Source organism: Canis aureus, chromosome 1 (assembly GCF_053574225.1).
Source record: "Canis aureus isolate CA01 chromosome 1, VMU_Caureus_v.1.0, whole genome shotgun sequence".
Classification (NCBI taxonomy): Eukaryota; Metazoa; Chordata; class Mammalia; order Carnivora; family Canidae; genus Canis; species Canis aureus.
This window is the reverse complement of record NC_135611.1, coordinates 95,691,302-95,717,673: the sequence shown is the minus strand read 5'-3', so window position 1 is coordinate 95,717,673 and position 26,372 is coordinate 95,691,302. Positions and strand designations below refer to the sequence as shown.

General features: G+C 41.2%; 1 protein-coding gene and 1 long non-coding RNA gene across 14 annotated transcripts in view; one reads left to right on the top strand and one right to left on the bottom strand.

Moving 5' to 3' along the window:
• Window positions 1-26,372, bottom strand: part of LOC144320873 (uncharacterized) — an 83,649-nt gene that overhangs the window by 3,815 nt on the left and 53,462 nt on the right. Inside the window, exons 3-4 of one of the 3 annotated variants that reach the window (XR_013386509.1) lie at window positions 15,687-15,847; window positions 13,373-13,632 (exon numbers count right to left, since the gene is read on the bottom strand). The exons of 1 other annotated variant lie outside the window; for it this stretch is intronic. This is a non-coding gene — a long non-coding RNA (uncharacterized LOC144320873). The remainder of the gene's footprint in view (window positions 1-13,372; window positions 13,633-15,686; window positions 15,848-26,372) is intronic. One more of the 3 variants, XR_013386512.1, reaches the window with a different exon arrangement.
• LOC144320828 (serine/threonine-protein kinase MRCK alpha-like) overlaps window positions 10,181-26,372 on the top strand; it is a 66,010-nt gene continuing 49,818 nt past the window's right edge. For 4 of the 11 annotated variants that reach the window (XM_077909860.1, XM_077909840.1, XM_077909825.1 and 1 more), the window contains exons 1-4: window positions 10,183-10,404; window positions 13,384-13,513; window positions 14,857-14,921; window positions 17,924-18,000. In XM_077909860.1, the coding sequence (XP_077765986.1) occupies window positions 10,392-10,404; window positions 13,384-13,513; window positions 14,857-14,921; window positions 17,924-18,000 (285 nt within the window). In that variant the 5' untranslated portion in view covers window positions 10,183-10,391. Of the gene's footprint in view, window positions 10,405-13,381; window positions 13,514-14,856; window positions 14,922-17,923; window positions 18,001-26,372 lie in introns of those variants that run through there. The other 7 variants (XM_077909814.1, XM_077909883.1, XM_077909829.1 and 4 more) reach the window with 3 other exon arrangements.

The following is a 26,372-nucleotide window of genomic DNA, read 5'->3' as shown; positions in this document are numbered from 1 at the left end:
GGGGAGCTGGGGGGGGGGCGGCCTCTGAGCTCCTCATCATCCCTATCAGTCCCCTCCCCACTCCCCACATTTTCCTGATTTGGAAAGTCAGCTTGTTTGCCATATTGTATGAAGATCACAAATGCAAGGCCCAGCCCCTTCCAGATGAAGACTTGCAGTCACTCCCTTCATCTCAAATCTGGACTGAGTTGAATTCAATTAACTTTTGAATGTGAAACTCTATTGTACTTTTAATTTTTTTTTTTTTTTTTTTTTTTTACTGTTACAGACTGAAGGAAATTAGTAACCCATCTTTCTTCATTGCAATGTGTGTGTTCAGGTATGTGGCAATGTGGTCTTCAACCCAGAGCACTTCTTGTTTGGGTGGGAAATGGAGAAGGAGCCAAGGAAGGTGGGAGGGTCCTGTGTCTTCCTGAATATCTTGATTAGAATTAAGTGCAGGGTTTGTGGAGTCCAACATTCAGGATCCACGAGGAGCTGGACAAGTTTGACAACATCATGTTCTCCTTTGCTAGATTCCTTCGAGCTGCATTTCTCAATAGCAGGTTTGCACAATAGCATTTAAGACGCCTACAGGGCTGCCTGTTTTAACACTGTGTTCCCTGTTTATTCCTCTGATTAAATGTGGATTTAAATCCTGGAACTGTGTTTTTAGGGAGGGTAGGAGGTTTTCCCAATCTGAACTGTTGTTGACACACGAGTTCTAACACCTTTCAGAATTCCTGAGGAAATGAGAAGGTGGTTAGGAATTTACTGACTAGCATACCTGAAACATTTCCTCCTCACTCCCTATAGGGACAATCAGCAGTGAAATCACCATAAAAATAATTGCAGAACAATGTTACTCATGTCGTCGTTACTCGTGGTTATGTTTTCGTCGACTAATAAAAAAATTTTTTTTTTTTGAGCAGTCTTAGGTTCTTGGCGAATGCTAGAAGAATGTACAGGTATTTCCCATATAGCCCTGCGTTCCCCACTATTAACATCCCCACCAGAAAGGTACACTCGTCACATCTGCTGGACCTACGCTGATACAAGGTGATCACCCGAAGCCCAGAGTTGACCTGGAGTACCATACATCCTGTGGGTTTAGACGAACGTACGATGGCATGTTTTTACCCTTGAGGTACTACGCAGAATAGTTTCATTGCCTTAAAAACTCTCCGTGCTCTGCCTACCCTACTCATGCCCCTGCCCCCTCCAGGCCACCCCTGATCTGTTTACTGTCTCCAGTGTTGCCAGAATGTCCTAGAGTTGGAATCATACGGTATGTAGCCTTTCTCTGATGGGCTTCGCTCACTTAGTGATACGCGTTTAAGTTTCCTGCGTCTTTTCATGCTCGGACGGTCAGGTCTTTTTAGCGTTGAAAAAATTCCATCATCTGCAATGCAACATAGCTCCATTCACCTACCTGGTTGATCCCAAGTTTTGGGAATTATGAATAAAGCTTCTATCAACATCCATATGCAGGTTTTTTGTATGGTCATAAGTTTTCAAATCATTTGAGTAAATATCAAGGAGCATGATTCTTGGGTTGTATGGTAAGAGTATCCCTACTATATGCCCATCCGTAAACATACATAAGTATACATAATCAAATACATTATGGCTGTTTTTATTATTTTTTTAGATTTTATTTATTTATTCATGAGAGACACACAGAGAGAGGCAGAGACACAGGCAAAGGGAGAAGCAGGCTCCCTGCGGGGAGCCCGATGTGGGACTCGATCCCAGGACCCTGGGATTATGACCTGAGCTGAAGGCAGATGCACAACCACTGAGCCACCCAGGTGTCCCAATGGCTGTTATTATTTTGAACAAAGTGTTATCTGTTAGATCACAACAATAAGAAAAATAAAAGGTTTTTTTTTTCCTTCACTTATTCCTTCTTCGGTGCTCTTCCTTTCTTTAGGTAGATCTGAGTTTCTGACCTATTTCATTTTCCTTCTCCCTTAAAAAACTTCTCTGATATTTCTTACTAGGCAGGAGTATTTGCAACAAATTCCCTCAATTTTGGTTTCTTTGAGAAAGACTTTACTTCCTCCTCATTTGTATATCCTTAAATATAGTTTTTTTTTTTTTTTTTTTTTTTTTGACATTTATCCTACCTGTTGTTTTCTGAGCTTCCTGGATCTCTGTTTTGGAGCCTTATGTTAATTTGGGGAGTATTTCAGATATGATTGCCTCAAATTTTGCTCCTGTTCCTTTGTCTCTTTCTTTTCCTTCTGATGTTCCCATTACATGTATGTTACAGCAGTGCAGTTGTTCCATAGTCCTTGGATATTCTTTTATATTTTTTTCCAACCTTTTATTTTTAATTTTCAATTTTGGAGTTGCTATGGTCACATGCCCAACTCAGAGAGAGATTCTTTCCTCAGCCGTGTCCAGTCTACTAATGAGCCCATCAAAAGAATGCCTCAGTCCTATTAAAATGTTTTTGATCTCTGGCTTTTCTTTTTAACCTTTCTCAGAATTTCCATCTCTCTGCTTACAATGCCCATATGTTCTTGCATATTGTCTCCTTTTTCCATTAAAGTCCTTAGCATATTAATCAGAATTGTTTTAAATTCCCCAGTCTGGTAATTCCAACAACCCCTGCCGTATCGGAGTTTGGTTCTGATGCCTGGTCTGTCTCTTCAAATTGTGATTTCTGCCTTTTGGTATGGCTTGTGATTTTTTTTTTTCTAGATAGCCAAGCATGATGCATTTGGTAGAAGAAACTCCCAGAAACAGCCTTTAGTAATGTGGTCCTGAGGTGTGTGTCTTGGCGGGGGGGAAGGTGTTCTCTAGCCCCATGATTAGGTCCCTGTCTTTTGGTGAGCCTGTGTCCCCAGACTATGACTCCCCAGCTTTTATAATTATCCATATGTTTACCTTTATTGAAATCTTTATTTCTCTATGTAGCTTTGAATTACTCTTTGACTTTTCATTGCACCTTGCAGGACTCCCTTGACCTCTTTTTTTTTTTTTTTTTTGCAGGGCAGGTCTAGTCACAAGCTCCCAGTAGCTCCCAGCTACTGTCTACTGTTTCTTTTAGAATGTTTTGATTTCTCCCTCACTCACAAAGAACAGTTTAGATATGGGATTTCTTGGTGACAGTTTTCTTGTTAGCACTTTCCACATATCAGCCCACTGTCTTCTGGCCTTCCAAGTTTCTGATGAGAAATCTGCTTGCAGCCTTCCTGGGGCATCCTTGCCTTGTGTTGGTTCACTTTTCTCTTGCTACTGACAAGACTCTCTCCTTATTGTTATCTCTTGAAAGTTTCATTATAATGTGTCTCATGCGGGTCTCTTTGAGTTCATCTTTCTTGGAGTTCACTGAGCTTCTTCAATGTTCATAGTCATGTCTTTTTTCAAACTTAGAATTTTTCAGCCATTATTTTTTCAAGGAGTCTCTCTGCCCCTTTCTCTGTCTCCTCTGTTTCTGGGACTCTCCTAGGACATGTGCATTGGTCCTTCCAAAGGTGCCCAAGTTGTCCTGGGTTCTGTTTGCTTGTCTTCAATCTTTTCTCCTTTGTTTCTCAGCCTTGATAATGTCCAAGGTTGTCTTCAAGTTCACGGATTCTTTCTCCTGCCTGCCTAACACAGTCTTCCAATGCTTCTCCCACCTTTTCCATTTCAGTTACTGTACTTTTCAGCTCCATTGTTTCTTTTTGGTTTCTTTGTATGTTTTCTGTCTCTTTGTTGATGTTTCCATTTTGTTCACAGGTAGTTTCAACTTCCTCTATGTCTTCTTTTAGCTCTTTGAGCAACCTTAGGAGCATAATTTTTTTTAAGATTTTATTTATTTATCCATTAGAGACACCCAGAGAGAGGCAGAGACACAGGCAGAGGGAGAAGTAGGCTCCCTGCACGGAGTCTGATGCAGGGCTCAATCCCAGGACTCCAGATCACCATCTGAGCCAAAGTCAGATGCTCAACCACTGAGCCATCCAGGCATCCCAAGAGCATTATTTTGAAGTCTTTGTCTACTAGATACCCTGTTAAGTCTTTCCACAGATTCTGTTGACTTACTTTTTTTCCCCCATAGAATGGGCCATACTCTCCTGTTTCTTTGCATGCCTGGGATTTTATTTGTTTGTTTAACACTGGACATTTGAATTTAATAACGTGATAACTCTGGAAATTAGAATCTCCTCCTTCCTCAGGGTTTTAATTAAAACACATTTTTAAAAAATTGTAGCCTCTTTGTGCTGAGGATCAGCTTGAAGGATAAACATAATTTCCTAGGTCTTTTCTAAGTCTTTCCATTTTCTACTTTTCCCTGTATATGCAGTTGTTTTTGAATGCCCTAGCCTTTAATGTCTGGCTCCTGAAGAGGAAAAGGAAAAATATGAAGGGAGAATAAAATGGAACTGGCTCTTGAAATCTCCTGGATGGCTCTTGAACCCTGGGGGAGCAACAATACAGTGGCCATTGCCTCTTTGTCTGCACATCTGTGATCAGAAGCAGCAATCAGTGATGGCAGCACAGTCCCCCAATATTTGGAGGACAGAGTCCTTCCTGCCTGCTCTGTGTCCTCAAGCTGTGTGTGAGCTGCTGCAGGAAACATGCACAGCTGTCTGCCACATGGCTGGGGGTAGGGAAGGGGTAGCTGCTACTGTGTTAAGGGCCAAAATTGCTCAAAATTGAATGCAATTTACCATCCAAACCTTCTCCTGGAAGTTGCAAGCCTTCAATAGACACCAGATTTCCAAAAGAGTTACATCAGGCAGATTCCGCCAGTGCAACTGTCTTCTAGGTGGGGAGACAGACTCCTGGGGCTTCCTACCTCACTGTCTTTCTAGAGGCCTCTCCTTTGTCGACAGCAACTGCTGCCTTATGCATTCCCTCCAGCAGTGTATGAGTGTCTCAATTTCTCCATGTCCTTGACAACACTTGTTATTATCTCTCTTAAAAGGGGGATGGGGAGGAGTGGCAGGGACCAGGGTCTGGAAAGGCTGTAGGACACTAGGGCATGGACAGCGGCACATAAAATAGAAGGGGACAGACAAAAAACAATGGTGGGCTGGGACAAGGCCACAGGAGGAGGAGAGACTGGACAGATGTGGACATCAGGGCCTGTGGGGATGTTGGAGACAGGAGGCCAGAGGCCAGGGCTGTAATTGAGTGTGGCTGCAGCTCCACGGACAATGGCTTGGAATTCTGTTAAGGAAACTCAAGCCAGCCTGGTGTGTAGTGGACACTGGGAAAATACCACTTTGCAGGACATAACTTTTGGGCATTTGTGCTGTGACAATCCTCCCTTCATGATGGAAAAGGTATATCTGATAAGCTGTCACTCAGGGAGACCACAGGGTTGGACTATTCTCTTCCCAGGAGGCAATTTATATGAGTTACAAGGGAAGGAATGAGAGTCTGGTGAAGCCTGAATGTCTGCTTTTTGGCATGAGAACTTGTATGTGCTTCCTACTCGGTGTTTCTCTTAGAGGGGGTTCCCCTCTCTGAGTCCCAAATGAGAGAAGGAGTTAGGATCAGGTGCCATTATTCTCTGTCATCTCAGACATGAATGAGGGAGGCAGGTGCTCAGCTTCCAGATCAGGTCTGTGGACACACATCTGCCTCTTTGTCTCCGAAGTGGTGGGTGGTAGCTCTTTCCATGAAACCACTCAAAGAAAGAAATCTCCCCAGCATAACACACACACACACACACACACACACACACACACACACACACAGAAATCTCCCCAGCAGAATCCTGATTATTACTTAATGTGAGTGGAAAACTGAAAAATCCTTCTGATGGGGCCTGTCCTTTGCTGTTCTATCTTTTCTCTCCTGCCTGCCCTGGAGAAACAAGCCTCCCTGAGGTCAAGTGCGTTCACCTCAGATCTCCTGGCACAGTCAGTCTGCAGCATGAGGCCCTAGGGAAACTGGGCATCGTTGCTGTGTGGCTGGTGCTTCTGTAGATTTGAGATAATTGCTTAAAATATGGTGGGTTAGTGTGTGTCTCCATTCTCCTTTTCCTTTGTCTTTGGTGATCTTTTAGAATAGCTAAAATGGAGGATACTTGGACAGGGCTGAAGGAAACCCCCAAATAAGAATTTCCTCTCCTCTAGGGGCCAAATATGAGATCCTTTCATGGAACCAGAAATGAGTTGGATGGAGAATGATTCCAAGCTTAGCTACAAGTGTAGGTAAAAAGAAGTTTTGAGAATTCAGAGAAGCACCGTACAAGACACACATCAAATGAACAGTCTTTAAAGAATCCTTGTGTTTCTTGGCTACAACTTAATTTGCAGTGTTTAATTTTTATTTCTAAAAATTTTACAAACAAGGGGCGCCTGGGTTAAGTGGGCTCAGTCGGTTAAGTGTCAGACTCTTGATTTCAGATCAGGTCGTGACCTCAGGCTCTTAAGGTCCAGCCTTGCATCAGGCTCCATGCTCAGTGGAGAGTCTGCTTCTCTTCCCTCTTCCTTTGCGCCTCCCCTGCTCATGTTATTTCTCTATTTTTTTAAGATTTTATTTATTTATTCATGAGACACACACACACACACACACACACACACACAGACACACACACACACACAGAGGCAGAAACACAGGCAGAAGGAGAGAAGGAGGCTCCATGCAGGGAGCCCAATGCGGGACTCAATCCCAGGTCTCTAGGATCACACCCTGGGCTGAAGGCAGTGCTAAACTGCTGAGCCACCCGGGCTGCCCTATTTCTCTATTTTTAAAAAAGATCTTATTTATTTATTCATGAGAGACACACAGAGAGAGGCAGAGACACAGGCAGAGGGAGATGCAGGCTCCCCTCAGGGGGCCTGATGCAGGACTTGATCCCAGGACCCCAGGGTCATGACCTGAGCCAGAGGCAGACGCTCAACCACTGAGCCACCCAGGTGACCATGTCTGTCTCTCTAAAATAAGTAAGTATATCTTTAAAAAAATAACAATTTTACAAACATTAAGTCAATTTTCTTTTGGGTATACAGTTGTATGAGTCTTAATACATGTACAGATTACTGAATAAGTGGAATCAGACAGAGGCACCTAGGTGGCTCAGTTGATTGAGTGGTCAACTCCTGATTTTGGCTCAGGTCATGCTCTCAGGGGCCATGAGATCGAGCCCCAGGTGGGCTCTGCACTCAGTGTGGAGCCTGCTTACGATTCTCCTTCTCCCTCTACTTCTGCCTCTTCCCCTGCTCTCTCTCTAAAATAGATAAAATTATTTTTTTAAAAAATAGAATCCTACACTATGTAACACTTTGAAAATGCACTCAGTGTAATGTCCTCAAGCTTTATCAAATTTGTGATTAATGATCACAATGTAATTACGATGATTTATGAAGAGAGCTCCTATAAATGTTTGTGTACAGGTTTCGTGTCACTGCTTTCACTTGCCTAGACTAACACAGAATTGGGATTGACAGGTCAAAAGGTGTGTATGTCCTTAATGTCTTGAATTTGCCAAGCTATTTTCTGGAGTGGTTGTGCCATTTTACATTCCAACAATGTGGGAGAGTTCCAGATACCCTGTATCTTTGCCAGACATGGTACCGACATGTGCAAAGATTTAAGCCACTCCAGTAGATGTGAACTCGTATCTCATTGTCATTTAGTTTGCATTTCCCAAATATTTCAGAGATTTGGCCATGAGTTGCACGTAGTCGTATTTTCTCTTTCTCTTTCCTGTTGTTTCTCATTTGAATATATCATGCTTATAAAAATGCTTCTTACTTTTGACGGGTATCTGGATTGTTTCTAGTTTTTGCCTATTATGAATTTGCTATGAACATTTGTGCTTATGTTTTGCCTCCATACCTAGATATTTATACTGTGTTCCAAGAGGTGGCATTGCTGAATCATAAGCCATGCATATGCTCAGCTCCAGAAGTTTTCTGCTAAAGGGTGCCAGACTAGTTTTATTTACACTCCTACTAGCAATGTGTGAAATTTCCCATTCTTCTGTATCTTCGCCAACTCTCTGCACGTCATGTCTTTTTAGCTTTAGCCATTTTGGTGGTTTTTGTAGTAGTATCACACTGCTTTTAATTTGTATGTCTCTGATGAGCATAAAGTTGATATTGTGTTATGTTTCCTACCTTTTCCATGGACTCTATGCACACACATAATTTGTATTATATATAAAATGCATATGACTGATATAGGCACCTACAGGTCACAGATTGTATTTCACATAGGATATTAGACTTTCAACAGATAGATCAGTTAACTAATCTCTTCTCCTACTCTGAGACTTGCCTCTTCACTCTCTTATTGATGTCTTTGGATGAATAGCAATTCTTAATTTTCACATGGTCCAACTTAGCCATCTTTTTAAAAAGTTGGTATTTTTTTGTGTCTTACTTCGGGAAACATTGCCTACCTCCAGTTCATCATAGTAATTTCATGATTTTCTTTTAAAAGTTTCATTGTTTTACATTTCACATTTGGATTCGTAATCTATATGAATTTTAGAATTTACTGACAGTATGAGGACTTTGAAACCCTAACTCAACACCCCTTTCTGCCATTCCTCTACTGTTATTTATTTTATTTCCACACCAATATTAGTTTTCCTGTTTAACAGTCAGTGTTTTAGGGGGACCAGGGTGGTTCAGTGGTTAAGCGTCTGCTGGGGTCCTGGGATGGAGTTCCGTATCAGGCTTCCCACAGGAAGCCTGCTTCTCCCTCTGCTTATGTCTCTGCCTCTCTGTGTCTCTCATGAATTAATAAATAAAACGTTAAAAATAAATAATATTTACTTAGATTTACTCATATATTATCCTTACTGATTTTCTTCTTTCCTGCTTTAATTACCATATTCCGATCCTTAATTCTTTCCTTTATGACTCAAAACTTCCCTTTAGCATTTCTTTCAGTGGAAAGAAATTTATTTCTATGGAAATAAATTCTTTGATTTTTTTGTTTGTTTGTGTGAAACAGTTTAACCACCTTAAATTTGTTCACAGTTTCATTGGATACACCTGATGGACAGCAACACTGTATGAGTCTAAGGTATATAGCACGATGACTTACATTTTGTGAAACAATGACCAGAGTCAATTTTGTTAATATCTATCACCTCATATGGACTGAAAAATAAGACATTTAATCCTTGTGATGAGAAATCTTTGGATCTGTTGGCCACAGTCATCATGCTATACCCTGAGAACTGCCTCCATATTTGAAGTCTATCCCACACTGGATGTAGTTACCAACCGGCAGTTATTTTCATGAAGTACTTTGAAGACGTTGTTCCATTATTTTCTCAATTCTGTAATTTTTGTGAAAAGTCTTACTGTTATTCCTTTGAAAGCAAAATGTCTTTTTCCCCCCTCTTCACCAGTAATTTAGTTAATGGTGTGTCAATGGTGAATTTCCAGGTTTTCGTCCTGGTACCATGGTTATGCAGGAGGTGTCCTTATTAGTTTTTTTTTTTTTTAAAGATTATTTATTTTAGAGACTGAGAAAGAGCAGTGAGTGAGCAGGAGGGGTGCAGAGAGAGAGGGAGAGAGAATCCTGAAGCAGCCTCCCCACCACTGAGCAGCAAGCCCAACACGGGGATTGATCCCATGACCCTGAGATCATGACCTGAGCTGAAACCAAGAGTTGGCCACCTAACTGACTGAGCCACCCAGGTGCCCCAGAGGTGTCCTTATTTTTAAGTGTTTAGGGTCTGTACCTTATCTTCAAAAGGTTCAGAAAAAAAACATATACATATTACATACATGAAGAGAGAGAAAGAGAGAAAGCAAATAGGGCCAAATGTTTAAAATGGTATATTTGATAAAGAATTTGTAGGAGCTCTGTCTATTCTTATACTTTTCTGCAAGTTTGAAATTATGTCAAAATTAAAGTTTACCAGAAGAAAATCTCAGTAAAACAAAAAAACTTATTAAAAAATTTAGATTCCTATTATCCTATACATAACATATACATGTATATACACACATATTCACATACATACATCTTCATATATATGGACCTCTATCTGGATATATATCTTCATATACGTTCGTATCTGAACATTCATAATTCAAAGGCTGTGTTGAACAGTCCAGTATCACAACGCCATCTCCAGAGTGCCCTCCCCTGATTTCTTGCACCCTACCACCCAGGGAAGGAGGAGCTCCATCTCCCTAGGCTGGACCATTACACTCGGACGCCCGTCCAGTCTGCACCGCCGAGTCATCACAGGTAACTGCCCCTCAGGCGGGAGGTGGCCTCGGAACCCTGGGGCAGGACCCTTCCAGCCCCGGGGAGCAGCAGTTGGCCTGCAGACAGTGGGTCCTTTGGGCTGTTGGAGCGCTAGGAACTAGGCTTTCAGGACTTCCCGCTCTGGCAAGATCTCCAGGAGGGAAACCCTGGGAGTGTTCACATCACTATGAGCAAAGAGAGAACTCCCTCCTTCTGCAGGATGAAAGGTTAGAGGCCCCTGCGGAATGCCTCAGGAAGGTATGTGGGCCCACGTTTGTAGGACTTTCCCTATTAATTCAGCAACTGTAACCCAAGCAGGTGTTCTTGTACTCAGGTAATAAATAGGTAATAAATAGTGTCTGTACTCAGCTGAGTATCAGGGTTTCTGTTTTAAAATGTGTAATTCTCTTTTTAAGATACATTTCTATTTGTTTCTTTTACAAATTGTAATAGGAAATGGTGCTTGGAAATACGGGTATCCTAGGTTTAAAATACATCACAAAATTAATGAATTTGGAAATTAACTGAGTTTATAATTCCTAAATACTCTAAAGTTCACTTTCCTGATTCATCAAGTCTAAGCGTTTTTAAAAATATTTATTTATTCATGAGAAACATAGAGAGGAGCGAGAGAGAGGCAGAGACACAGGCAGAGGGAGAAGCAGGCTCCATGCAGGGAGCCCAACATGGGACTCGATCCCAGGTCTTCAGGATCACGCCCTGGGCTGAAGGAGGCACTAAACCACTGAGCCACGTAGGCTGCCCTTTTTGTTTTGTTTTAATATTTTAATTATTTATTCACGAGAGACACAGAGAGAGAGAGAGAGAGGCAGAGACACAGGTAGAGGGAGAAGCAGGCTCCCTGCAGGGATCCCGATGAGGGACTTGATCCCAGGACCCCAGGATCACGACTTGAGCTGAAGGCAGATACTCAACCACTGAACCACCCAGGCGCCCCAAGTCTAAGCTGTTGACTGAGGCTTAAAATAAAAGTATTACAATTTCTGTAAGCTAATTCTGGTTTTGGTCTGTATTTAATAATACACAGTAAAAGCTATGTGCCTGCAATGTGTGGCCATCAGAAGATCAGAAGACACATATATTCTGTTGCATACACCTACACACACTATATATATGTGTGTGTGTGTGCCCATCATATGTGCATTAATCCCCATTTCATGCTTTCAGCTCGGAGATGTTTTGTAACTTGTCCAGGCTCTAACTCCTTGGGGCTAGACCTAGTTGGTGCCCAGGATCACATGGCCTATTTAATGCCTGTATGATTTTCACTGTTATGCTTCTTCCCTGCACAGATCTTGCTTTGTGTCTGACTTGTCTGACCTCTTTTAATTGGAATTTGTTCATGGGCACTTACTTCCTTCTATTTCCCATAAGAATTTGGTCATTTGTTGTGCCTAGTCTGCTTCTCTGATTATTACTACACAGGAAAGAAATTTTTTTTCTCCTATAAGCCCTTCATATCATGTATCCCATGTAAGTATATTTGAGATGCAGCCTTATATCAGTAAGTCCCAATATAATTACCTGTAATATAAAAGCATTGTAGTTGAGCCCAACAGTCTCCGTAGATTTGATATGAAGAAATAAATTCTCCAAGCACATCAAGTTCAGTTACATGAGACCCTGTGACGTTTCCTTTTGTGGTAAAGATAAAAGACACCCTTGGCCTCATTAGCAATAAACATACTCAAAATCGTGTAACTGGTTTCTACAGGGCACATCCTCTCTCAGTGAGGGCCTCGAGAAATGTGCCTATTTCCTGGTGGGCACTGGCTGGGACACAGAAGCAGTGATCCCTGAGGACTGCTGGCTTCCCAGAAATCTCGTGGCCATGGGAGATGTTGCCAGCAAGCTGTAGTCTGCCTGTGTTTGCTCACGAGCTCTGACAGTTGCACTCCAGTCCTAACGCTGGAATTATCCAGGGCGTCAGATCCAGATAATTGTCCACGGACAGGATATTAGACTTAGCTGTAAGTTACTAGTTAGGCTGCCACTCTTCCTGGGTCCTTTTGTTTTCATTCTTTCCTGAGTTCAGATTTTGTTTTGCACCAGAGAGCGTCCTGGAGGAATTTCAGAAAAGTCTGTGTGTGGTAAAGCTTCTCTCTCTCTTTGCATGTCCAAATGCAGTTTTAGTTTCTTTCACACCCGGATGGATGGTCGTGTGCCAGTCTCAGAACTTGCTGTGGAGTGATGGGACCATCCAGTGATGGGGCTATCCCTCTGAGAGCAGAGGCCTAATGCTGTGACATTACTAAGTGGTGTGCACCGTACACACTGCTCAGCAGTAGACTGTTTCACAGATGGGCGTACTGTAGAATTTCAATGCCTACGCTAATATTTAAGTTAAACTCTAAGAATAAAATGTTTGGAATAGGACCCTTTCTTAATTAGGTCAGTAAAAGTGTCTTTGCCTTGAAAGAAGGGATGGTTTCTCCAACCACATGCACAATCTAAGTCCCGGAAGTAGTCTGCTCTTGCTCGGCATGTTGGCGAGGCCACAGCACTTCCTAGGAGCTTTATCAAAATCCAGGGCTCTACATTAGTATTGGTACCATCTCTAAGTTTTTACTTTTTTTCTCTGCTAGTAAAAAAATTCTTTATGACTCCTTCAATAGTCTTATGTTACAATTTACTGTTATATAGCCTGTTTTCTACCCTTATTTACAATGATTTTCTTTTTCCATGTTGGCATTTCATATCTTTTACTTTCTACATTCTAGCCTCAGGGATTAAAAGGATCCTCAGGGTTTGACCTTAGAAAAAAACCAAAGCAGTGGAGTCTTTAAAAATTTCCCAGTCAGTTATAGGAGCAAGGGTGGGTGTCACTCACAGTCCAGCAAGGCTCACAGGGTGGACAAAACAGAAGTTGGAAGCCATGATGATGAAATTGCTGAACTATGTCAATATATATAGGTCTCAACCTACAAAAAGCCTTTCCCTAAGAAATCTGCTCTGCTCTTTGCTGATGGCAGGTGGGGATGGGGCAGGGGGTGGAAGGACAGTTATCATGGTGATAACTATAAAAACGAGACCGTTCATACGAATCTTTAATACTGTGCCCAAAGTTCATAAAAAGTAATGTATTTTTAACAAGAAATTTTCCTGTTTACTATTCAAAAAAAGTAATAGTCTTGAGCACCTCGAGAATTTTTCTGGATGTGATTTAGAACACGGTAAATCGAAGACAAATGTAAGCCTACTTAACTGATTTTGTAGGAAACACCAGGGTGATGGAGCAATTTGATACACTGGATGTGTCGGCCGTGCTTAATCTGGAGTCAGCTCTGGTCAGAGATGGAGCTTCCAGACAGGTGCTCCCGGCGGCTGTCCCACTCATTCGCGACTGGTAAGCCCGACTATGCCACTCGCAGAACCATGTAGAGTCTGGTTGCAAAGTACTCATGGCGAAGTGACACGTTCAGTTTCTTCTGGTAACATAAAGTTCAGTTTTCAAAAAAAAATCATCTATGAAATGGAAAGTTATGAAACATTTGAAAGCAGTTAGGCACTTGCAACATAGGTTCTTTCAACAGGCTTTCGTTGATTCCGGCATCTTCACAAAATGCTATTAACTGCTACTCAAAACTGATTCATTTTGTGAATGAGGTTTCTGTTGCTTTTTCCTCCTTATTTGTAAAAATGCCTGATTCACAAGCACCCGAATCCTCTTGTAAGCAATACCTTGTATATGTAGAAAGATCCTTTTTAAAATGAAAATAGAATGAGGGAAACTAAACATTGTTGCCTATTTCCAACAGATCTTTAATTTCTAAAGGGTCCACTTCTGTTGGTTTCTGCATTTTTTTTATTATAATGTATAATTTATCTTGTATATAGAATACGTGTATGTTTTAAAAGGTGCCTCTCCTCATTCTGTTTGTTGGTTAGTGGAGAATTTTGTTCCCTTCCTATCACAAAGATAGAGCAAATTAAACTCCAGCAATATGATAATCAAACAAACTGATAAAAATCATAGCTAATCAGTGTAGGTGAGATGGTGTAATAGTGCAGAGTAACAGGGGGGAAAAAAACCCCAAAATTCAAGCCAGTGTAAAAATGTAAATACGACATCTGTTTCTGACATAAACATGCTCCAAAAGAATCACTGAGTGAGGTGGGAATGAATACATGCCTCTGAGGGCCCCCTTTGTGCCTAAAGCCTTATGCACTTGACTGCACTCATCAACTTCTGGATCACTTCAGTGCAGGGAGCTGAATTACTGAAAGCCAAAAGCTTCATATGTTACAACTTATTCAGTTATAAGAAGGCTAGTATCTTTTACTTAAAGGTGAAAAGGAAAAGGCATTTCTCAGTATGGGAATGAGAACTATCAATAATACCTGTTATTGATATTTATTTCAGAATAAACAGAGTATTTCAACTTATGCCCAGGGCATCTCAATTCATATCATTGCTCAAAAGCGTCATGTGAATCAGATGGAAAATTGTATTATATACTTAAAAGAATATGTATTCCTTTATTTGCTCCATTATTTTGGTTCCCTATTAAACGACCCTGATGCAATTGTCAAATCTCCTTTATTTGGAATATTTTAAACACAAAATTGGGCTCAACTGAGGATTCTAATTGAATTAGCCCCACACTGCAGTTACATAGGGTCCAATTATACGTCAGTCTCCAGAAGGTAGTGCCTAATGACATCTTCCCTTCTTTCTGCCTCTTTTAGTAAAATGAAAGCCAAAGAGAAGTACCAATCCGACGTGTGGTTAGAAATTGAACACCTGAATAAGGGTGAGGAGCTCAGATCTAAAAGGGTATGGGGCTAACTGTTGCCTAGGTCAGGATCTCTTGCCCTCTGCTCCCATGGGTCCCAGTGGCCATGTGAGAGCCCACTTCCTGCTCAGGTGGGAGAAGAGCTGCCTAAAAATCTCAGGTTAGTGTGTGTGTGTGTGTGTGTGTGTGTGTGTGTCTGTGCGTGTGCGCGCACGTGCATGTGTCTACTTTTGATAAAATGTTGAAAGAGCCATTTTATTCAGTCTAATTTTATATAATTTAGAGATTCTTTTATCATGGTAAAAGCTTTAAGTGGAACTACCTTTTTTCAGTACCATGAAATAGTTCATAAAAACCTTTTTTAAATCAACACAACTTTTTTATTCTGTGGCAGTCACTTCCTGGTGTTTGTATGCTGCCATGTGTTGCAGCATGAGGCAAACTCCACCCCATCTGGAGGTCCGTGAGGGTTCAGGCTTGGTAGGGTTGGGGTAACAGGTGTCTGGGTGTTCCACGCTCTAGGAGACAGTGTGCAGCTGGGGACTCACCAGGGAGACTCACTCAGCCTTGGATCGAGATTTTGATTCTTGGAGTACCTGCTTTAAGCCATTTCCAACAATTTACTAACCTCTTTTGCTTCCCGTTAAGATTTCCTGGACATTTCCCCCTGAATCAGGAAGCTAAAAACATGTCACACTCTAATACATGAATCCCTTAAATTTTCTTTCACTATGACAGTATTATTGATAGGAGAATTTAATAAAAATAAGAGGTGGATGTTACCTTTGAATGAAGGGATATTCTGTGTTCTTAACGGAGGCCATTTCTTACACAAATTAGTAGAGGACCTTCTGTATGCCTGAGCTCTCCTTTCTGCTCATTGCACGGTTCTGTGGCTCACACTGGACTGGATCAGGGTAGGTTTTCACCAGCTGAGGAGTATTCTGGAGGGCAGGGAGCAGGCTAGTAAGGAACTCAAGACAGGCAAACTCTGGAAAGCAGTGGCTGTTCAATAGATATTTGTGGATTGGCCTTTTTAATGGACAGGAGACAAAACAGTTAAAGAGAACTCAAGTGCCCTTGTGAAGATGAGAACCAGGATAGGTTCAAATTCAAGAGAGATGTAAGGAGGCACTGAGTATAGGATAAGAGATGTGGAGCATCCAGGAGGTGGTGGCCCCTGCCCAAGCAGGGGTGGATGCTCCAGCAAAGGCAAGGACACAGTCTTGCCTGCCACAGAACAGCCCTGGATGGGGTACTTTGGGCACCAAAACATTGATTGGTGGGAGTCCTGATGGGCTTGACATTTTTTAGAAGGAACCCAAAAGAGAAAGGCCATATATTATTATTATGCTTTATGAAGTTAACATTTTAACCTTGGGTTTTATTATTACCATTATTTTGTCTGACTGCTGTAGAGCAACAAAATCCCTGTTCAGAGTTCTGTGACATTTCTGAACACTCTTCCTTATTGGACTATTAAACAATCGTGCTAAGGATTTACAGCTGAAAAACATATTAGCAATGTCAGTTGTTAAAGGTATGTTGTTAGAGAAAGTTTAAATCTGTGCTTTTTCATCTCTGATATTTATTTATTTATTTAAAAAGATTTTATTTATTATTTCATGAGAGACAGAGTGAGAGAGAATGAGAGAGAGTGAGAGAGAGAGAGAGAGAGAGAGGCAGAGACACAGGCAGAGGGAGAAGCAGGCTCCATGCAGGGAGCCCGATGTGGGACTTGATCCCAGGACTCCAGGATCACGTCCTGGGCCAAAGGCAGGCACCAAACCGCTGAGCCACCCAGGGATCCCCTCATATCTGATATTTAAATGGAATTATAATCATACTTCCAGATTTCATTTTGAATACAGTATATTTAAAATTAGTACAATTGGTAGATGATAAAGTATGGAATTTCCTTAAAATTCCCTTGAGGGTTATACTGGAAAGGAGGGGAACTGAGTCGGAAAAATTAGAGAGGGAGACAAACCATGAGAGACTCCTAACTTTGGGAAACAAATAAAGGGTTGTGGAAGGGGAGAGGGGCGGGGAGATGGGGTAACTGGGTGACGGGCACTGAGGAGAGCACTTGATAGGATGAGCACTAGGTGTTATACTATATGTTGGTAAATTGAATTTAAATAAAAACAGATGTAAAAAAATTAATTAAAATAAAATAAAATTTCCTTGAGAAGGGGTGCCTGGCTAGCTCAGTCAGTGATTCTTGAGCTCAGGCTTGTAAGTTTGAGCCCCATTTTGGGCATGGAACCTACTTTATTATTTTTATTTTTTTGGAACCTACTTTAAGAACAAAAGAATCCTTGAGGAAAAACCCCCTCATAGTTGGATACTGTATCCTGTCTAAATATCCTGTCTTGATATCTAAATCAAGATATCAATAATACCTTGATACAATGATAGAAATTTTTAAGTACAACTAATATTTGTTCTATACCTGCCTATGTTCTTACTACAGATAACCTGGGTTAAGAAGTGCACACTAGGTATGTGGGAGGAGTAATGTGAAATTGATTCCTGGAGAGGGGACAAGCTGGCACAGAAAAAGAAGCCATCATTTGCATGACCATATTTCTGAAATCCCCTTGGGTCTTCCAAAAAATGTGTTAAGTTTTATTTAAATGTAATACTTTTGGGAAAAAGAAAGCAAAGATTAAAAAAAAAAAAAAAGAAAGCAAAGATTTGACACACAGCAATTATATGCATGAAAACTTAGATTATTTATTTCTGTACTTTCATCAAAATTTTACCATGAATTTGCTAAAAACATGTTTCATTTGAGATGCAGAATTCTAAGATGTATTAAATGCATTTTATTTATATGAATAAACAAACATTTTGATTTAAATATGTATACATGATAAATCAGGTCAGCTTTGAAAAATACAGTCTGAGAATAATTTTAAATAGATCAGGACCAAAGAAGGTGTGAACATTAGTTTTATTTTTCTAATAAAGCTTTATTAGAAGCTAAGCTAAAACATGTTTGCCTTGTTTTCCAGGGATAGTGCGAGAAGACCCAAGGTCATCCTCTGTGGCACCTTGTGATACAACTACCAGTGCTGTGGCTCAGTGTGAGGTATGTACGAAGCTCCTGGAGTATGTTTTGCAGCCTCTTCAGAAGTAACTGATGTTCTCAAAATCGTACTTTCTCTAAAACCGTTTGTTTTAACATCCTTCCAAATGAAAGGCTCAGAGGCTTGACACAAGCACATGGGAAAGACACAGGTGTGATGGGAAATTAGGCTGCAAGTTTATGTAAGATGTAAAGTCATTTGTATTGGGATTAAAACAATGAACGAAATATTTTACATTGCAAACCATGACACATGTACAGAAAAGTGCATCAAATACCTGTGTCATCTGTGCTCAGGGGCAGATGGAAGCTTGGCTGACACCTTAGGAATGCTTGCTGCTGGGTCGCAAGCCTTCCTTTTCTGCAGGGTCCACCCTGCTGTTCAGGGTACTGACTTCCTCACCTTTTGTATTTGTTCACACTCCACAAAGGATTCTAATTTAGAATGCTTGTAAGTGGAACCATGTGAGTGTCATGCATGTGGAGCATAGTATGTTCAGGTATATTTTTGTGCAGTGACCCATTATATGAACATGATGGAGTCTGCTTCCCCATTCTGTTGTGGAGAAAACTCTGGATATGTGTCTGGCTCCAGTCAGGAAGACAGGAGCTGTATCGGTTATTTTGTTTTATTTTATTTTAAAGATTTATTTTTTTATTTGAGAGAGTGCATGCATGCATGCACAGGCAGTGGGAGGCACAGAGGGAGAGGGAGAGAGAATCTTAAGCAGACTCCTGGAGGCTCCAGTGTGGAGCCCCATGTGGGGCTCGATCTCATGACCCAGAGATTATGACCTGAGCCAAAATCAAGAGTCAGACCCTTAACCAATAGAGCCACCCAGGTGCCCCATGTATCAATTATTTTAATAGAGGCATTTTATTTTATTAATTTATTTTAATAGCTTTATTTAGGTGCAATTGCTGTATAATTGAGGTACATATTTAATGTATACAATCTGACACACAGTGCTGTAAAACCAGTCAAGGTATACCTGTTACCTCCAGAAGCTTCCCTGTTCCTCTTTTTCATTGTTGTATTAAGAACACTAAACAGGAAAGAAACTCTCCTAACAAGTTTTAGGTGCACAATATGGTATCATTAACCACAGGCACAATGCCATGCAGCAAATCTCTAGAGTGTATTCATCCTGTGTAACTGAAACCTTTCGCCCATTGACTGACATCTCCTCATTCCCCCTCCCCACCAACCCCTGGGGACCACTCTCACTCTCCACTTCTATCAATGGGATTATTTTAGATTCCTCATAGAAATGGAATCATGCAGTATATGTCCCTCTGCAGCTGGCTTATTTTACTTAGCATGTCCTCTGGGTCCATTCATGTCGTAAGGACATTTTACAACAGAGAACTGATGGAACAGGCATCAGAGGACTTAAGTCAAAAAAGCAAACAGTGAGGCAACAATGAGGCAGCAACTGCAAGAAGTAGCTATCACCTCTGGAATTTGCAAGACAAACAGAAGGGGTTGGGGCTCCAGAACCTGGAAGCCTGGAACACAGGGTTGGTTCACTAGGTGCAGAAGGAAGTTGCAGACTGGGCCAGCTATGGCTGGGAGGCAGGGCTCTGCAGGTTATTACACAGCTATCATGTACTGGGTGAGAGAAAACACCTGAAGTCAGAGGTTGTCGATGTTCATTCTTGGGAACTGCCATGGTTCCCCCACTATGGTCCACCAGTCAGCATGGAGCTCTAGTACATTGGGTAGCAAACGACATTTTGGCCTGGGACTGTCTCTCAGTGGACCCAGTGGTCCATGCCTCTAACCTGTGGTTAGTTCCCCAGTCACTGAGTATATAATGAGAATAAACAGACTCAAAAACTGGTATGACCCATGCATGATCTCCATGGCCTGGGGAATGAGGGAAGAAAGAGCCAAACAGAAGCCTCCAGCTGTTCCTTGCAGGAGAGTGTCGTAGGCGGAATTCTAAGTGACCCTTAAGATCCCTGCTACCTGGAGTCCAAATGCTGTAAAATCCCCTCCCCTGAGTCTGAGCAGGATGAGTGAGAATGAGATAGATTATCAACTCCCATGGTTAAGTTACTAATCAGTTGACTCTGAGTGAATGAAAAAGGAGATTACCCTCAGTGGACCAGATCTAATCAATCAAGTGAACTCTTCATAAGAAATTTGTGTCAGAGAGACATCCTTCCATTAACCTTGAAGATGGGGCCCCCATGAGTTTTATAGCTGCAAGGAAAAGAATTCTGCTAACAACAATGAGAGCTACAAAGAGGACCCCAAGCCTCAAAAGATACTCCAACCCTTTCCAACACCTTGATTTCAGCTTTAGGAGACCCTCATCAGAGTAGCCAGCTATGCCATGCCTGGACTTCTGGCACACAGAACCATGAGATAATGGATGGGTTTTGTTCTAGGGTGCCAAGTTTTTGGTAATTTGTGACTCAGCAAGAGGAAGCTAAGACAAATAGTATATCGAAGTAAAGCCTTGTCCAGGGGCAGTTGTAGAGTGCAATGCAAAGAACTGAAAACTGCAGGGCTACTTATCTATCAATCCTCCTCCATCATCTGTTTGTTCTGTGCAGAAGTACATAGATCTTGAAGAATGTGATAGTTTATTGAAACTTAATCACATGGTGACTCCAATTGCAACTCCTGTTTCATACCTGCTTTATAGTTATCTATCTGACAAATGCTTTTTTCCCCTTTTATACCAATCTCTAAGTTTCATTTTGTGCACATATTAACGAATTCTATGGCTGCTTTTTGGATGATAGTAATTATAAAACAACATTGGTTTCCATACATATATCTATTTCAGAGATGTTAAAATGCAAAAAAAAAAAAAAAGTGTGCATCTTATAGCTCGTAAAATATGGCCAATGACAAACCTTAAAATAACTGCAGGGAAAAGGCAATAAAATGCGGCATGTCTTACTCAGAAAATAATCAAACAGATCTTCTGGAAATGAAAATTTTATGGATATAATTGGCAGGAAAAATGCACAGAGCAGAAGAGAGAATTATTGAATTGTAAGACAAATCAGAACAGGATGGAGAAAGAAAATTCTAGAAAATACAGGAGAGGATAAACAGTGGGAGTGAGGTGAGAAGTTCTAACCAGCATTTGGTCCAAGATGTGAAAGGTGAGTGGAGAGAACAGAACAATAGTTGAAAATATAACAGTGAGACCTTTTCAGATTCAGGAGTAGTTCACAGATCCAAGAAGCTTAGCAAATCACTGTCGTGATGAATGAGAACAGCTTCACACCTAGACACATAGTGAAGCTGCAGATTTATGTCTTAAGTCGTCCAGAGTAAAAAAAAAAAAAAAAGATTACCTAAATATGATAGCAGATGGAATGATATGCGACTTCTTCAGTATCACCAGAAGCTTGAAGAAAGATATTTATGGGCCGTAAGGAAATCACTGTCGACCTAGAAATACATGCACAGCAGGAGTATCTTTCAAGAATGAGGGTGAATTTCTTTCATTTACAGACAAGTGAGAACTAAGAGAAGAGAATCTGTCAACAGCACACTCTTACTGAAGGAAATTCTCAAGAAGGCACTTTAGCAGGAAGAAATGGGTCACGAAGGATAGGTCTAAGATAAGAGAAGAATAGAGAACAAAGCAAGTGGTAAACGCATAAACAAACGTAAATGAACACTCAGCGAATGAAACAGTGGACATAATGTCTGGAAGGCTGAAAAACAAAACAAGATGGACTTAAACTGGAAACAAAAACATCTCATTCAGGAGAGAGGTAAGCGAATCTACAATAGTCTAAGACCTGGGTGTTGCCCAGGAGGACAACAAAGATTTGATTACATTTAGATTTGTGGAGTTAGCTGGGCATGCTTTAATTCCCAGGGAAAGTACAAACAGAATAGACACAGTATGAAGAAGTTCAAAGGCAGAAACAGCAATCACAGAGTCAGCTAATCTAACAAGACAAGAAAGGGGAGAAATTGTGAGCAGATGGGACAAATGGTGAGCACAAACCAAGATGGTGGCAGGAAATCTCAGTAACTACTAACCAAATTGATTACAAGTAACAAAAACACTCCAGAGACAAAAAAAATACTGTCCGAATAGATGAAATAAAATCTAACATATACTGTTTACTATTCATGGGGGATATCTCTAAACTTAAACTATAGAAAGCCTTAATGTTGGTTAGACATTAACTGAAGGGAGGCCGAGATCTCTATATGAATATCAGATAAAACCCAACACACAAAATAGTATTGGCAGTAAAGAAAGTCACTTAATAGAATAATGAAAGGCTACTTTTACCTAGAAGTCATACTAGTTTTAAATATATATGGATCAAACAGTGCACCTTAAATACATATATAGGATGGGAAATGACAGAAGTACAAGGAGAAATAGACAAATCCTCCATGATAGGAAATTACTCAATAATCGACAGGAAATACTTGAATAAAATGATAACAAAATTGACCTAATGGAAAAATACAGAACAGGGCACATAATCAGTGCTGAAATCAGTTTCTTCTTAAAATCATAGAAAAAAAATTTTTTTAAATGAGTAGACAGACCGCAAACTAAGTTTCAACAAACATCAATGGGTTGGACTCAAGGAAAATATGTTCTCTGACCTTGAAAGAGCTAAGTTAGAAGTACATATTTTAAAAATATATGTTCAGTTCCTATATGTAAATTAAGAAATACATTATTAAGTAAGCCATGAATCAAAGGAGAAATTCTAATGGAAATTAGAGAATAGTTTGGACTGACTAATAACAAAAATGTTATACTTCAGTATTAGTGGAGTGCAGCTAAAGCAGTATTTAAAACATGTACATAACCTTATGTACATAAAATATAAAAGAAGAAAACCTGAATAATTAATCCATTTTTAGAAGTTACAGACAAATACCAATTTAAACTTGAAGAAGGTGGAAGGCAAAAACATATAAACAACTTAGGAGCAAAAATTCATGATATAGAAAAAAGTAACAAAATAGAAAGGAACAGTAAAGCCAATAGTTTCAGCTTCGATAAAAACGATAAAAGTGACAAAAGTATGTGATGGTTCATTGAGAAATAAAAATAGAAATAAAAGGCACATAAGGCCCATATAAAAATTGATAAAAAGAACCTCATATCTGAAGCATATAAAGATAATGTAATACAAAATAACTTTAGACCATTTCAAAATATGAAAAATTTCATATCAATATGTAAGAAAAATTTGGATAAATCATTAGAAAATGTCACTTATTCAAATCAACTCAAAACAATGTGAAAAACTTGAATATTCCTATAATTATTTAAGAAGTTGTTTTTGAAGATTTTATTTATTTATTCATGAGAGAGAGAGAGAGAGAGAGGCAGAGACACAGGCAGAGGGAGAAGCAGGCTCCCTGTGGGGAGCCCAATGTGGGACTTGATACCAGGACCCTGGGATCACGCCCTGAACCGAAGTCTGATGCTCGACCACTGAGCCATCCAGGTGTCCCTAAAGAAGTTGAATCTGTTGTTAAATATCTTCCTACAATAAAACTCTAGGTCCAGATAGCTTCTATCAAACATTCAAGAAGAAACAGTTCCAATCTTATCAAAATCTTCCAAAGAATAGAAAAGGAAGAAATACTTCCTGTGATGGTTAATTTTGTGGGTCAACTTGACTGGGCCACAGGGTGCCCAGACATTTAGTCAAAACATTATGTCTGTGAGGATGTTTTTGGGTGAGATGAACATTTGAATGGACTGAGTAAAGCAGATTGCCCTCTCCAGTGTGGGTGGGCCTCATCCAAACAGTTGAAGGCCTGAATAGATCACATGGGCTGACCCTCTTGTGAATAAGAGGTATCTCCTTCTGCTTGACCGAAAGCACTGGGCATTGGTCTTTCCTTGGACTTGAAGAGAAGCATTGGCTTTTCTTGAGTCTTTTGGACTAGGACTTATACTTGGATAGCTCTCTCAGACCTCCAGCTTGCTGACTGCAGACCTTGGGAATTTGCAGACTCCATAATCATGTGAGCTAATTCCTTCTAATAAATCTTTATATGTATATAAAGTTAAAATGACACATATAAAAATATAAAGATATATAAGCAAATAAGTAAGTACATATATACCTTTATTATGAGGATTTGGCTCACATGGTTATGGTAAAGACCCAGCAAGAGATAGATAGATCGATCTAGATAGATGTACTTCTCCTCATGGTTCTGTTCCTCTGGAGAGTGCTGACTAAGAAGGATTTTGGCACCCGGAAGTAAAGTCCTGCTCCCACAAATTCCTAAAAATGCAGACGTGGCTTTGGAATGGGTGATAGGAAGGCTGGCAGCGGCTTGAGGCACAGCTAGAAAAAGCCCAGATTGCCAGGGAGGGTCTGTGGGCAGATGACAGGTGTTCTGGGTGATTCTGGTGAGAGCCCAGAGGGAGAAGTGGGGAGCTGGGGGGGAACGCCTCCGTTCTCTCGGAGAATACATAAATGATCACGAGCAGAGCCCTGATGGGACATGGTTGTGAAGGGCTGTTCTAGGCAGTTTTCAGATGGAAACAAGTTGGTGCTTACTGGAAGGTGAAGGATGAGAACCCACCTTAACTGTGTTCTCGTGTTTTGGGGAAGGTCAGACTTGCCCTGAATTATTCAGCAGAGACAACTTCTAGGCCAAGGACTGAAGGTCTGGCTTGGGGCCTTGTTACCGCAAGAGTTCGAGAAATGCGTTGGAAGAGGGAATTGTCCAGGAGTAAGGAGCAAGGACACCGTGTGGAGAGGCAGCGACGCCAAGGGAGGGAGAAGCCCGGGAAGATGGACACAGATGTTGGAGCTCAGTCTGCGGGGGGTGGGGGGCCCAGCAGCTGGGACGGCAAGGAGGGATGCTCCTGTGGAAGCCAGAGGGAGCCTGACACTTCTCGCACACTTCTAGCCTCTGGAACCTCTATCGCTGCCTGTGGGTTGTGTCCCCTTTCCCTGTAGGCTTGTCTTAGCTCTGCTATACACAACAGACACTGCTTTCCTTCAACAGGGAAGGACCCTGTCATGGCCTCGTGGAAACCAACACGGTGTCTGCTGAGAAACAGGCGACTCCTGAGAGCAGCTTGCTCTCTGCCCAGGATCCAGGGCAACAGGAATTCATTAAGAAGAGCTGAATGGAGGCCGAAGAAATCTAGTTACGGTCACTTGTCATGGAAAGTAGGATGGTGTTGTTGCTACATGTTCACTTCTGTTTTGATGAATAGACAAAAAAGCCTTTTCTTCTTGATCCATTTCTAACCCTGAATTTAATAGACTATGCTTTTGCAAACTGAAATAAAGTATTTTTTTTTAATAATAAAAAAAGGAACCAGAAATGAGACATTTAGAAAAGTCTCAAGCCTATCCGTACGGCAAAAAAAAGAGAAAGCCTTTTTTCTGAGAACACCAAGGGTATGGCTGAACCACCATTTGATAAGGACATCGTGGCTGGGACTCGCACGTATAACCAGCCCTGTCAGCACAGGCCAGGAGCAGAGAGGGCGTTAAACCAGCAGAGACAATGCCAGTTTGAAGGGGAGGGGACGAAGAAAGCTGACGGAATGAGGCTGGATTCTACAGGGCTGGACCACAGAGCTACGAGGCTATCAGCGTGCACTATTCTTTAGGAAAGGGGAGGATGACCCTGAGGCAATTCAAAGACCATAAGGGCTGGGTGGCTCAGTCGGTGAAGTGTCTGCCTTCAGCTCAGGTCATGATCCCAGGGTCCATTGAGTCCTGCATCAGGTTTCCCACTCAGTGGGGAGTCCGCTTCTGCCTCTGCTCCTCCCCTTTTGCTTGTGCTCTTTTTCTCTCTCTCAAATAAAATCTATAAACAAAGAAGCATACAAACAGAGACCATAAAGGCTGATCCTCTCACCACAAGCTCAGAGGGCAAAACTATATCCTCCTTGGTTTCAGAGAGCAGAGGAGCTACAGAGGATTTGGGAGGACATGTAATCCAACAGGAATATTCTCAAGATTTAGGGCCACCTGGGTGGCTCAGTTGGTGAAGCATCTGCCTTCAGCTCAGGTCATGATCTCAGGGTCCTGGGATGGAGTTCCACATCTGGCTCCCTGCTAGGTGGAGAGTCTGCTTCTCCCTCTCCCCCTTACCACAACTCATTCTCTCTCTCCCTCTCTCTCTCTCAAATAAATACATATAATCTTAAAAAAAAAGACTGACAGTAATTAAAACGGGATGGTATTGGCAAATGCATAGACACACAGACCAACAGAACAGAACAATATCCAGAAAAAAGGTATCTGTGGATACTTGACTTATAAAGCTAGGACTGCAGAGCAATGGGGCAAAGACTATGAAAGCACAAGCCTCAGAGTGGAGAAAGATATTTGCACCACAACAACTAGCAAAGGCTCATATCCAGAATATACAAAGA